Source organism: Poromitra crassiceps (assembly GCF_964638095.1).
Source record: "Poromitra crassiceps genome assembly, chromosome: 5".
In the NCBI taxonomy this organism is placed as follows: domain Eukaryota; kingdom Metazoa; phylum Chordata; class Actinopteri; order Beryciformes; family Melamphaidae; genus Poromitra; species Poromitra crassiceps.
Window position 1 is genome coordinate 28,111,696 of NC_139642.1, and position 14,770 is coordinate 28,126,465.

The following is a 14,770-nucleotide window of genomic DNA, read 5'->3' on the forward strand; positions in this document are numbered from 1 at the left end:
TAGGCAGCCACATTTACATACATACCGCACCTCAAAATGCTTATTTCATTGATTGATTATATAAATGAGTTACTGCATTGAGGAGAATCCTGGCTAATATAATGTAAGTATAACGACTGGTTGGTGATCTATGTAGCAGGACAGATATTCAATCATTGAGCATGTATTGTGTCAATTAGTGAACGCCTGCTGAGTGATATTTGCATTTTGTTTAGCACACAACTCCGAGGTAGAGAAGTGGGTAACAGGTGAGGTCAAAGCTACTGTTTGATAGTTGTGGAAAAACCAAGCAAAAAGATGGAAATGATACTGAAGTTGAATTCATGAAGTTTAAAACACATTTACCTGTATGTTTTAGATGGATTTATTAATGTAGCGCCATGATTCTACAGCAAGGTTCCATTCAATTGGTTTTCAAGCATGAAAGCTCTGTAAATTCTCTAGACACTGACAATAAAATTGAATATACCTGATTTAAAGTATGTTAAACAAGTCAAACCCATCAACACAAAAACATAAGCTAATAAATCTATTTCTCATAAGATAAAGCTTCTGGCGGGAAAAAAAAGTGTAATTAATTACTGCATGCACTGTTCTGGAAGATCAGATTTATAGAAAATGCTTGAGAGTGTGAAAAGAGAAATCATTTATCATATGTGATCAAAAAGATAATCAAGGCAATTACAATCTAAATCAAATAACATAAATAAGAATAGATTATGATCAAACATACATAGCTACCTGTGTTTTGATGTTTTTGACATTTTAATCTTTTTCTTGTGAGCAAGCAAAAATAGATAAATAATCCTAAAGTCACAAGCACTTAAAAACAATGCAAAAAAATAATCAAATCATTCAAGCCATTAGTTATGCAAAGTCTAAACATGATGCATCCAAGATTTGTACACAGATGGTGTGAACTGATCCATCCAAAATAAACCCTGCTTAGCGGTTAGAGGACATTCATTTTCACATTCACAGAAACTAGCACACTACCAGAAGTTTCACAAGTACATGCAGTGAGTTGCAAATTCTGGGTCAAAGACATCCATACTGTTTGAGACTGCTGGGGAAGCAGAGAAGGAGTGTTAAGAGTTCCACAAAAATGCACATAACACCCTCAAATCTGTCATGTCTGTTAGCTAATTTTTCTACCGCTAATTTGTTTTACAAAGAAAGTGACTCCTGGGGTAAAAAGGTGTGCCTGAAAGCCAGCACAGCCAGCCTATGCCAGCCATCTCTCTCGCTACCTTGGGTCTCCCTCGGTCTCTCCATCCAGGGCAGGGCAGCGGCGTCACTGCTCTGGCACAGATGTGTCGTCTCTCTCTACTGCCCCCGATCCTCCTGTCTCTGAAAACACAAGCGGGCAAGGCACACGTCAACCACTGCAAGGAACATTCACTCTACACACTCCTGCACTGAAAAGGCCATAATGCTCCTCCAATACATGATCAAAGAAAGAGAAGTAGCTAAACTCAATTGTTGGCAAACAAAAAAAACGAAACAAAAATTGCAACATGACACCTCGAACAATGACGCACCAAAATCTCAATGGTGATACTGAGTTGCTACATTAGAATTCCTTTTCAAAGCAGACCGAGTGTTCTATGATGCAAAAGTAGCCACATAAATAATAGGGGTGTAATATATTATATATTCGTACTGACCCGGTTAGGTTACGAGGCTTCAGGTTCAATACGCATTGCAAACCGAACAAATATTTCACTGCTGAACAGTGAACATAAATAAAAAATAAATAATAACAAAAAAAATCTAGGCCAACATTTCGGCATTTCTACTTTTTTGCTGTATCGTAAACGTACCGAACCATGACACCACTGTGTCACATCGAGCCGAACCGTTACACCCCTAATAAATAGAATTCCGTTTGAGCAGATAGGAGTTGCATGACGCTGATGAGGATTTAATTCCTTGTGATACCGTAGGTGATGTCTGATATAATTGATTAGTTTAAGAAGCCACCTCTGTGGTCTGTTGTGAAAAGGGGGTCTCCCCCAGTGGGAGGAGCCTGGGATGCTCTGTCCCGGTCCGACAGGCCCATTAATTCTGCTTGGCCCTCCGAGGCACATCTAATGCACCTGGAGTTATAAATACATCTCCTACATAACCATGCAAGGCAGCCAGCAAGTGGGTTAGGCAGAACCAACCAAGTACATCCCTGCTGCTGCTGCTGCCGTCCATATCCTCCAAAGAAAATCATGCTCCGTCTTACAGGAAAAGGTGAAACTTTGAGGCCTGGGAATCTAGTGCCCTCTCTGACCTCTCTTCTCAAAATAACCTGCCTAAGCTCACCAGTTTCAGATCAAACCACTGCTTAAGTGGATGTCTGACGGAAACGCAAGACCCATTTAAGAGTGGATAGTGTGTTTTCTTTTAGTGTGATATTAAAACTAATTGCGTTAAGCGCTGACATATTTCGGGTGTTGACATCTCTGAACTCTGATATAAGTGTCTCCTTTTCTCACTGCTGATTCAACAGCACATCTGCCAGATGATTAATTAATAAGCACTTTAACTGACGTGTTAATTGAAAGTTTCAATCATGCGTTGCTGGAGTGGAGTGGGGACCCTATGTGCTAATTACATGAGTCAGTCACAATCTATGGCATTAATCACACTTGGAAGAACTCATGAGGGCGCTATAATAAGGTGGATTTAATTATGTATGGCTTTTTAATTGTTCTTTTCTGCTATGTTAGATAACAAATCAACTTACTTGTGCTTCTGTATTATGCTACAGTGTTAATCTCATATTCCAAAACGAATCATGTGACTTCAAATGGAATAAAAGAGTACGAATATTCAACTAACAACACACTGTATATTAACTTTAAACTATGCCAGTTTATGCTATGCCATTCCCCATGTCTGGATACAGTATCTGAATTGCTGTAACTGTATGTCGCACAATACACTATTGAAATTAAAGAGAAATGAGAGATGACCTTATGTCACTTAGCTAATACCCCTTGGTTACATCACCCTAGTTATGGTCAAAGACTACATACTGGAGTGGGAGTGTCACCTCCCCATCACTTACCTTACGTCACCTACAGTACTTAGTGGCTCTATTACCAACCTTATGATCACTAGTCATAATGCCGTCTTTTAGTGGCATTATGTGACCCAGCCTTATCCCCTGGTTCTACACACCACTGACCTGTGTCCCCCTGGCTGCCGTTGAGCGACTCCCCAGTGCTGCTCACCTCCTCCCCTTCTGCTTTGTCCTCCGGCTTCATCTTCTTGCGGGTCATGTGGCCACGGAAGCCAGCCTGGATCTTGGCCGCGGCCTTGTTGGCCTCTGGGTCGTCCAGGGGGATGTCCATGATGTCCTCCTCTTCCTCCTGGGGCCGGCTACACTCCTCCTGCGGGGGGCAGCACCACAACGTAGAGGCTCAACACACAGTAGGATGTCATCGAGAAGCTTTCCTCTTGGAACACGACCAGGAGAATGAGCGATCTCCGGCTTTTAACAGATTGCACGGCTAACATTATATGGCATACTGTATGTCCACTGGTATCTTATTGGCAGAGAGGGAAGTGTGCCAGTTGCAAAGCTGCTCTACCTTGTCCCAAGTTTTCAGTGGGGCTCTAAGGAGGTTAGTGACCCACATTGCCTCCCTCTATTCTCTCCATTGGTACTGCTGAGCTGGAGTTATCAGTAAAATTCTCATACATTGCAGATGAAAACATATCTCTTATAGTACGTTAAAACGGTCCACTGTGGTTTCTGCAATGGAACCAACAAAATAAAACGATGCAAAAAGGTCTGCACCAAACTGTTTGTACATCAGTACATCATCAAATGGCACTAGTGGCGTACATAGATGTGTGGGTTTCAAAACTGACCAATGGGTGATGACCAAAGACAATTATTATAGTAAGCTGCTTTGGTTTTGTTTTTAAGAAACATGGTTCTCTTTTTATTACCAAGCCACAAAGTGAAAATATCGCTACATGTTTGAAAATCTATTTGAAATCTAATCTTAAAATCGTCTTTCAAGGGAAGACGCAATTCTTGCCCTGCAACTTGGCCAGGAAGAGATGACCCAGCAGAAATGTTGCTGCGGTCAACACCAATGGCTGATTCAGCCATAGAAAGCACAGCGTGCACTATCCCCAAAGGAGGTGGGCGGAAGAGAATTTTTTTGCTTGTCACAAGGTGTCAGTGCAATAGTGGCAAAGCTGTCAAGGAGTTATATAAACACCAATTTTTTGACACATATCAGCTACAGCCGGCCGTGTGTTGCTTATAATTGAGAAACCGACTGACACCTCGCACAAAGGCAGGAGCCCACAGAATGAGCCCACTGCTATCCCACTGCCTTGGTGAGGCAGTGCATTATGTCTCCGGTGAAACCCCTCCAGTGTAGGAGTGTGACCACCCACCTGTTCAGCCTCAGCAGTCATTAGCCTCTCTCTGTCTGACTGCTCAGCGAGCTGCCAGGAAGCACTTCTGTTACAGCAGCACAGTGCAGCAGGGCTTATTGCACTGGATTGTGTTGGCTAATATACACCTTTCACGCTTCTCTGTTTCTGCTTATCGCTTCACGGTCTCCATCCACATGATCGATCGGACACACATTCTGATTTGAAATAGTCTGATGTAAATTGTGTGCAATAATATGATCCACTTATCACAAGATTACCCCGTCAGCTGTTACTTTTAAACAAGACGACTTGAATTCTCTTCTGTGTTAGAAATAAACTACTGTACTTGCAAGTCATAAATACACACACTGTTTACATACGGTACTATGTTTTACATTAGTTTTCTAACTGTGCAAAAAAGGAACATAAACCTGGCAGTTTGAAGGCAACCAAACTCTGTGAGCACATACCGACCAACTGTATTAACCAACTACCGGTAAGTGTATGGACAGAGTATCTAGCAAACCGATCACTGGTTAAAAATGGGAAAATGTAAGGTGTTAAGAAAGTTCATCTAAAGCTTTTACTCACATTGTGACAGTCCATGGCTTACTATCAGAGACGACTTCAGTCTTCAGATGGGCTGACCTAGTACGCCTTGTGCCTCGATTTCTATGTCGACCAAGAAAGCTCTCTTACACGAGTCTCCAGTACAATACAGATGCCTCGCTGGGTCCTACTAACAATCACTGTATGCTCACTAACACCCGCTCACATACAGAGTGAGAGAGAGACACAGTCAGAGAGAGGGAGAGAGAGAGAGAAGGGAGGGAGGGAGGGAAAGAGAGACCTCCTACAAACATGACACCATGTGCTCCCTCTTTTCAGTCTCATTAAGGTTGCTAACCTGCAGAGTTCACATTGCCGACCTCACAGACCTCGCCTCATATAAGAGGATAATAGTGCTTAGACAATTTATATGACTTATCGGTATACAGTTTGAGAGTTATGACACAAATTAAGTTGATGAAACTATTTCATGAGTTTGGTTATTAATTAGTAACTCAGACAATTACTATTATGTCGAGGGAAGGAGCATTGTGAAAATACACAAGTTACAGTATGTCAGTAGTAAAGTTTAAACCCAACTGACAGATGAGCAACAATAGAGATATGAGATACACTATGCCAATGCCAAATGGCCAAAGCAAACAAAACAAAGCAAAAATTGCTGACGTTCAAATTCTGCCAACACTCTGGAATGAAAACAGTGTCAGTATCGTGGAGTGGTTTACATCAGGAGGTGTTATAAATTGATTAGAGACAGAGAGTGAGCTAACAGCCCTCTCCATCGCTCAGATCCCAGCTGGTATGGCCGCCTACACTCCTCTCTCAGAGACAAGACGGAGAGGGAGAGAAGCAGAAAACATATTCATTTATCTGAGTTATATCTATGACATTAACGCCCGCCTCCTGCTTTACAGACCATGTCAACAATGAGTTCAACTGTCTCCTAAAAAAAATGACTTGGGTCATGCCTACTTTCACTGAGCTGACTTACTACATCAATCAAGACATTTCGCCACCATCATTTGTAGGATTGATAACCACTGTGCAATCAAACTTACTGTAATTAATCATAATGTTTTTAGTCTGTAAGTATAGCCTAACAGTTGGTGTATCTCCCAGTATTTATACACCTCAGATCGAGATAAAAAATATATTTTGAACATACAGTAAGGCGACTTCTATGAATTCTTTACGAGCGTTGAGTTACAGACACAAACGTGTACAAAACCACTGGACAAGGCACCTGAGATCCTGCAGCTAGGTCACTGTTGGAATAGATGGCCTACATACTCTGTAGTTAGGTGGCAGTCCTATTTCAGCCGAAATAAATTCTGCCAGTAAGCAACAGAATATCAAAGGAACGACCGAATGTAAAAACACAGAAATTACTGTAGTTTTATGTCAGTCAGTTAAAAACTACTATTAAAGATAGATCACGGATGCAGATGGTGCCTAGCAACTATCAGCATCCCCTATTACTTCCATGGCGACACCAAGAGAGAGCAGGACGGCGGGGGGTTACCATGGTAACGTTCTTATTACCGCTTCCTCCGTGCGAGCCATGTTGGTCCAGACAAATCAGACGGGCTAACTGTGACGGCGTTAAAAATGGTAAAAGGCCTAATTCACAAGAGACATCGTTCAATCACACTTTTACGATGACAGATGACCGGGCCCAGTTTCAATCTGCAGAGGCTGCAATGGCTCCCAAGAGGATGGGAATTGGCAATAACAATTTACAAAGCGAACAATATTACAGTGGTCATTTATGACCATACAGCAGTAAAGGCTTCAAACAGCATCAAGACACATGTACACATACAGTAGACACAGACATGCACACGCACGCACTCTCTCACACACACACACACACACACACACACATACACACGCACGCACACGCACACGCACACGCACACACACACACACACACACACACACACACACACACACACACACACACACACACACACACACACACACACAGAATCAGTTGAACTTTGACGCTGAAACGACTGCGTCTGTCTGTACTGTACTTCTTGGTCAAGACAGCTTTGGTGATGACCTTCAGAGTTTACCAGAGCATAGGCCTTCACGTCATCATGTGGCAAATGAACTATTTTGGGGACATTTTCAATCACCTGCCTCTGGAGAGTCCAGCGGAGCAAAAAAAGAGAGGGGCACTGTTGATCAGACTCGTCCTTGAAGCGTATATTTATATAGGCTATCTGAGAAAGGAATGGGAGCACAGCAGACTGCAGCCAAGCAAGAGACACCTCTGTCTGAAACTGGACAAACTTTTCTCCTCAGCCTGTTGATAATGTACAGGCTTTTTCTTACAGAGCTGTGGCAAGTTGCAGTCTGTGTTATGTTCAAATCTTTTAACATATGGCCATAATAAGGAATATAGTCTGGAGGGCTCCACGATAGGGATGAAACGGTATGAAAATTTCACATCACAATTATAGTGACCAAAATGGTCGTGGCTATCATCAGTATTATCACGTTATTGTTAAAACGTTCTCAAAATGTTCAAAAAGTACCGATACACTCACTAAAATCATTTCACCAAGTTTTATATTGAAAACTCAATCTGTGCGCTTGCATCTGGGAGACTGTTGCTAATTTTGGTTGATGATGGACAGTATTTACAGTACTGTGTTTTTCAAAGCGCTGTAATCAAACAGGGTTTTCATGATAATAAACATTTGAAACGGTAATGGTTATTAGGAATTTTATCACGGTTTATCATCAGATAGACCGGTAATCGTTTCATCCCTACTCCATGATTACCATAGTTACTTAAGTTACGACTTAACACTGCATCAAAATCGACGTCAGTCTGTTTGGTATTACTGTGCTAGCTGGCATTAAGGCCAGCAGTTTGTCTCTGTACGTTCTGGACATGTAAACAGGTGTTGTAGAATAGGCTCTAAAAGGGGTCAGTGATCTTCCATATTGTGTATGTGGAGAAGAAGGATAGCACAGTTACCTTGTCATCACTCTTGCTTTCAGGCTCCGTGGTGTCCTTCTCAGGCTCAAGTGGCCTGTGCTCCTCCTGGCTGTCGTCATCTAGCTGTCGAGTGGGGCCGGCTCTGCCCTCTTCACCTGCTGTACCACTCTGTTCTCGCCGTTCACAATCAATCTTCCCTCCTTCCGCAAGCTCCTCTGCTTCAGAGCCCGGGTGGTTGGACGTGACCTCTGCTGTATCCTCTTGCTGTGGCTCTACAAGTGTCCCCTCTCTCTCTTCACTCTCCTCTGGAAGAATCTCTGCACTTGCCCCTGCATTTTCACTCTCTGCTTCCGTTCCTGGAGGAGATACGTTAGACTGCTTTGCTGGTGGTAAATTCATTTCCACCACGCTACCATCATCAATTTGATGAGATGATGTATCCTCCATCTCACCAGAACCTTGTTTTTGTATGTCTTCCGTGTCTTCTCCACCCATTTCTGTCTTCTTGCCGTCTTTGGTGTCAGGGTCATCTGTCTCAGAGTTTGTTTTCTCCATTTCAATATCATCATTCTGGTGAGACTGCACGTCTCTTATTTCTCCATTATCTTGCTCGTCGTTATCATGATCAGTTTCATCCTCTGGGTTCTCTTCCTCTGTCTCAGTTGTGGGTTTATGTGATGCGCTGATGGTTCTAACACCTTCTCCCTTCTCATCATCATCATCACTATCATTTGAATCAGAGTCAATTGTGCCCACCTTCTGCTTCAGTATATCTGGATCCCCCTGCTGACTTTTGGTTTCCGCCTCCCCTTCAGAATTAACTTCTACTCCCTCCATTTCAGGTTCATCGTGGTCTAGTGTACCAGGTTTATTATGGTCTGTCTGGACCTCAGTAAACTCCTCCTGTTGTGGCATCTCTGATACCTCAGTCTGTGACACGTCCACTGATCTCTCCTCCACTAGCTCTTTCTCCCCAATCTCAGTTCCCCCTTCAACCTCTGGCACATCTTCAAAGTTAATCTCAACCAGAGATTCCTCCTTCGGCGCATCATCACTATCTAACACATCCTCCATCTGAGGCCTTCGTTCAAGGGCCTTCTCCTCAACGGATAAAATGTCATAAGGCCTGGATTCGGTTCCTTCCTCCTCTACGGTTTCATCTGCCTGATCTTCCATTTCTAGATTACCTTCGGGGGCTTCAGTTTTAGACAGCGATGACTGTTGAATTGTTTCTTCCAACTGGGCTATTGAGCTTTCCCGTTCAGCGGTATGTGAATCACAAGGTTCATCATCATCCGTGGCCCCTTCTACCGCTTCCTCTGTCCTTTCAAGTTCCTCGGCACACACATTCACCTCTGCTAGCCCAGAATGTGGAAGCTCTGCCACTGGTTCTTCAAGTTCACCACTTTGTTCTTCTCCAGCTGAATCACTAATCTCCTCATCTCCAGCTTTTGTCTCTTGTGGCTGAAACGTTTGACCTAGTTTATCTTGTGTTGTTTCCAACTCTTCGGTGCACACATCTATATTTGTACTCCCACTGAATGATGATAAGTCTGTGGGCTCTAATTCAGACTGACATACATCTTTGTCTACAGTAGGTCTGCTCTCCTTTCCATTAGCTTCCCTGTCGACTTGATCGGATGCAGTTATCGTTTGGTCTTTTTCCTCTTCGGTCCCGCTCTGTTCACCTGACCGTACATCTGTCACGGGGAGCCTGTCGTCTGATTCGTCTTGTGAGAGCTCCATCTCCACTGACGTAGCTTCGTTGTCTGTGATGTTGTCCTTTTCTTCTTCTCCTGCATTTTCAGTGACTTGAACCTCTTCAGAGACATTAGGGTTTGCGGTGGAGGGCGATGAGGCCTCCACCTGGTGACTGGATTCATCTTCAGTCTGGGATTCAGATGACTTTTCTCTAAAACGTGACATGAGTCAAAATAAAGACTGGAGGTGAGACATGTTCAATATGAGAAGAAGAAGAAAGCACTCAAACATTTCAAACCTGCTATGTGATCAACTTTGATGCTTCTTTAAACTACTTCACATGGGACAATGTTGTTAAATGTCTCCCTGGGCTCATCCTTCCTAGACTCGTGATGTCCTTGCTCCAGTTAAAGGCCTCTTATCCTCCAGTCCTGTCCTTTGCATCTTACCCTCAATATCACACTAACAACCGGTCAGTGCTTTAATTTCCTGCATTTGTTAATGACAAGATTGTATGTTTATCTCATCAGTGATATAAAAGAAAATATCCTGTTCAATTGTCCATATCAGAAAACGAAATAGAAAATTTGACACATTTTATTTTCATCACTTCTTTCTTTTTCACTTTTCTTTGCCCTTTCCCTCAACGTCACCCTCTCCCTCTCCTCTGCTGATGATGGTGCATAAGATTGGACTCACTCAGGACTGGTCACCTCTGATGCAGCTTCTTTTGCTGGACTGGCCTGTTTAAAAAAAGAATTCAAAATAGAATAGGCTATATATAGGTTAAGTTTATTAGGACGCTCTCTAGAGTATATCAGACTAAAAGATGTTGTAGTTTAAATGTAAAACTAGCCTTAAATGCATAGTTGTTGTAGAATCTGTCTTCCAGTCGGGCAGCCCACTCGGCAGGGTCCATGCCACTCTCTCCAAGCAAAGCAAAAACAACAATTAGACAGTATAACTTAGCCCAGCCAGGGGTTTTCAAAGTCTGAGACTGTGGGCGTCTCCAAGACAAAGCTTGGAAAAAGGAGCCCCGCTCGCTCAATTCCTGGATGGCTATTAGTCCATGGGCCAGAGCTCAAAATTTCACTTGTCGGTACAACTCAAGGTGGCAAAACTTGCTTATGATTTTTGATAAGATACATGTCTGTAGATGATATTTTGGTATGATAGCCATTCCTGAGTGGTAGCCGTGACACAGTTACCAGCTCGTGAAGTTAACCACCCCTAAAGTCAATTGCATTTTAGACCTTGGTGCATAATGGTTTAGTCTTAATTTTTCAATCTTTTGTACTATTGTTTTTGGTACTTTATTTTAAAGGGGACCTTCTTAGCTTTCATTTAAGGCCAGTTTTAATTTTCGCCTAAATTGTATCATTTCTTTTAGCCCTGTGGCATCAAGGAACATCAGAAACACGAAACACAAAAACTGGAATGCTCACAGCACTCGGAGGGGCATGATTGGTATGGCTTCCCTGATCTGAACGGAATTAAGCTCCCTGCACTCCCTTGAGTCCCCATAAGCGCGCTCCCCAAAGCTGAAGTCGATCGGACGAACGGTTCTTGAGATAAACAGCATTTTCTATGTTGCCAGTAGGTGGCGCTATGCCGGATTGCACGGAAACAGGGCACCGCACTGCACAATAGGGCACACTCCCAAAGTTTGAAGTCGATCCGACCAACGGTTCTCGATGGCATGCAGCAGATGATGCTCATCCATAAGCAGTGGTGGAAATGGTCAGGTTTTACTCTGGGAACCCTACTTACACAGGATGGGGGTTCCTGGAAGTGGTGTTGCCCTAGAGCAGAGGTTCTCAAATGTTTTTCAGCCAAGGACCCCTTATAAGATAGAAAATATACCGGGGACCCCCTCATTCTGATTTGTGATTTCGGGCTCAGTTTGTTTGCTTGACATTTAAATTGATAGGTTTACAGGACGGAAACAGGGCACCGCCCTCCGTCGGGTCGCCATCAGCGCACCCCCCGAGTTTCAAGTCGATTCGACCAACGGTTCTCGAGATACGCGAAGGACAGAGAGAGAGAGAGACAGAGAGACAGACAGATGCTCCCGCAATTATAGTATACTGTGTAGATGTCTGTTGTTGACCTAATTGAGGTGTAATTACACCTGCATGCAACATGTTTATTGTTTATCATTTATTTTACTCTGATCAAATTGTTGAATTCAACAGCTATTTTACAAATGCTGGCATTGCGTGTGGTTACTATGGCTGAACAAACTAACTAACATGCAACTCACACCATAAGCGACTTTGACCGCGGCACGGCATGGTTGTTGGTGCAACCCTTCTGAAACTGCTGATATCACAACAGTCTCAAGAATTTACACAGAATGGTGCAAAAACAACAACTTTGGTAAGCAGAAAATTATCTCAGAATGCAACACGTCTGTCACTTTGGTAGCCGGTTAACACCGAGCTGAAAGCTGGGACTTGTTCAACCACTTTTGCGAGGCACTGTATGCATGTCACATTCTGATTAGGGGCTGAGCCCCCCTACTTTCTTGGTCGAAACAAATTAACAGCATGGTGTCTAAAATGAGCAGCACTACTTCAATGATCAGAAGGTGTGCTAATCTGATGTTGACTCCTAGTACAGCTAAACTGGTAATACAATCTTTAGTCTTATCCTGCCTAGACTACTGCCCAACAGTATGGTCTAGCACAGGGATGATACGGATCCGGCCCGCGGGCAGGTTTCATCCGGCGCGCGAGATGTTTTGGAATATCAATTTTTATTTTATTTTTTTAGTATTTTTATTATTATTATTATTAAATTCGCACCCCATTATCATGAACTACGTGTGGCTAATAAGCAAGCTAAGAGTTCATTCATAAGTTAATTAATCTGCACTACAAGGAAGTATGTCAGTAGGTCATCAGGTGTAAACAAAGCCGCCATGATGCCACGCTGGAATTGAATCGCGCATTCGGCTACCTACGAAAAAACAAGGGAATCAACAAGATGCTGTCGAAAAAGAGAAAGGTTGACACGGAATGCAGGCAGTTTCAAGAGAAATGGAAAGAGCAGTATTTATTTTGTGAAGTAAATGGGTAAATGAGTCGAATTGATTTTAGTTTAAAAAAAAATCCGGCCCCCATGAGGTCTCAGTTGAACAAATCCGGCCCTCTACCTAATGACACCCCTGGTCTAGCGCCTCTAAACAAGACCTGGTCAAACTCCAGCTGGGCCAGAACAGGGCGGCACGCCTCACTCTCCGCTGCTCTATGAGGAGCAGTGGAGGGGATGCATGCCACACTGTCATGGATGAAAGTGGAACAAAGAATAGCATGCAGCTTGGTAACCTTTCTGTTTAACATCTGGAACACTGGGAAACCACAGGGCATACTCTCACAACTGTACCGCACTAAGAGTAGACATGGCTATACAACAAGACAGGCAGTAGATGCTCAATTCACTCTACCTCTACCAAAAACTAATGCTCTGAAAAGGACAGTAATGTTTTCTCTTTTTGTCTTTGTTTGTTATAATTATCAACTTGTCGACAATGTTATTGTATTATGTTTTTATGTTATGTGTTTGGAACCCAGGAAGAGTAGTCTCACCTTGGTGCAGACTAATGGGGATCCACAATAAACAATAAACAATAAACCAGCAGTCTTATTATCAGAGCTCATCTTGACCAGTTACTTCTAACATTAGAAAATAACATTTGAATCTATAGACCTAGGTATTTCATGGGAATATTAACACAATTACACTTATCTATTATTGACCTAATATTAATTAGGATATGAATAGATGATTAAAATGATGTGATCATGCTTATGTCAGCATGCATTTTCAGTTAACTTCTAAGCTGTTCTTGTTCTTGTTGAGTGCAAAGTGGGGGTTTTCTAGGTGTGAAAAGGGCAGAGGTGTTTAGGCCCTTTTGGCAGCAGAGATAGGCAGGTTTCCTCTTGAGTTTTTGAGTTTTGAGTTTAACTTTTTATTGTCCCATAGGGAAATTTGTCTTAGGCATTTGTACAGCAGCAATAGAGCGTGACAAACGTAACAGACAGTACGGTACAGCTGAAGACAAACAGCGCGTAGACAAGAGGACAACATAGTCAGACATGATGCAGCCTGGGCTACGAGTTAACAACTCTACCTAACCACGTATTGCACTTCAATATTGCACTTCAAGTATTACACAATCCCAAAACCGCATTTCTCTTGAAGCAAACAGCAGTTGTTGTTAGCAGCAGTTGCCTTAAATGAAAGCTAAGAAGGTCCCATTTAAAATAGATTGAAAGAGATTGACAAAAGATTGAAAAATGCCCTGACCATGTGCCTAACCCAGGATACGCACCAGCATCTAAAATGCAATTTATTTTAGGGGTGGTTCACTTCACAAGCTGGTAACTGTGTCACAGCTACCACTAAGGAATGGCTATCATACCAAAATATAATCTACAGACATGTGTCTTAATAGTTCAATGATGTTCATCATGTCTTCATTTATACATAGACGTTTGTGTTTTCTTGTGTTCAGACATAGGCTCAGCTGGGCACACCGCCAGTTGCTGAAAACCAACTGGTTGACACGTCATACCCAGCTGTCAGTGCGACTGCTTCTGAAGAAGACGAGAGATGACTCGTCGAAACTGTCAAGGTAAATAAATAACATCTATAAACCTATGTCTGAACACAAGAAAACACAAACGTCTAGACATGTGTCTTATCAAAAATTATAAGCAAGTTTTGCCACCTTGAGTGGTACCGGAACCTGGACTGGCCCATGGACTATATGGGATCATGATTATGTTGTTTGACCCCCATAGACACTCAACAATTAAGCCAAGATAGCCTGATATTGCTGTCTGACATACTTCAGAATACACAAAACATATATATAAATAAAGGTATGTCTGAAGGCATTAGCTGCTTTCACACACAGGACTTGTTTCTGTCTCTGGGTAAGTGGGATGGGAAAAACACTTTATCCAAAATCACACACAGACATTAGGCTATTCTATGAGATCTCCTTCTAATAACTAATGTAGCCCCAACCCCTCCCCCCCACCCACCCAACCAACCCACACACTTCCATTCACCGAGCATCCCCTGAAACTGCTTCAGCCCCGCTGGGGGACAGCTGACGTTAGCCTAAAATAAATGCAGAGACAA

At 42.7% G+C, this 14,770-nt stretch overlaps 1 protein-coding gene across 1 annotated transcript; it reads right to left on the reverse strand.

The window, feature by feature from the left end:
- Positions 1–357: 357 nt before the first annotated feature.
- Positions 358–5,156, reverse strand: nrgnb (neurogranin (protein kinase C substrate, RC3) b). The gene is made up of 3 exons (XM_083637599.1): positions 4,984–5,156; positions 3,182–3,386; positions 358–1,350 (listed from the first exon to the last, which is right to left on the reverse strand). Exons 1-3 carry the CDS (start codon positions 4,996–4,998, stop codon positions 1,295–1,297), a joined length of 276 nt encoding a protein of 91 aa, XP_083493725.1. The 5' UTR covers positions 4,999–5,156; the 3' UTR covers positions 358–1,294.
- Positions 5,157–14,770: the final 9,614 nt, after the last annotated feature.

What these genes read in the sequence shown, in the direction of transcription:
- nrgnb (XM_083637599.1), bottom strand. An exon ending in CGGCAGCCAGGGGGACACAG is followed by an intron (nt 1,351 to 3,181) that starts GTCAGTGGTGTG and finishes TTGTGTTTTCAG; the next exon opens with AGACAGGAGGATCGGGGGCA.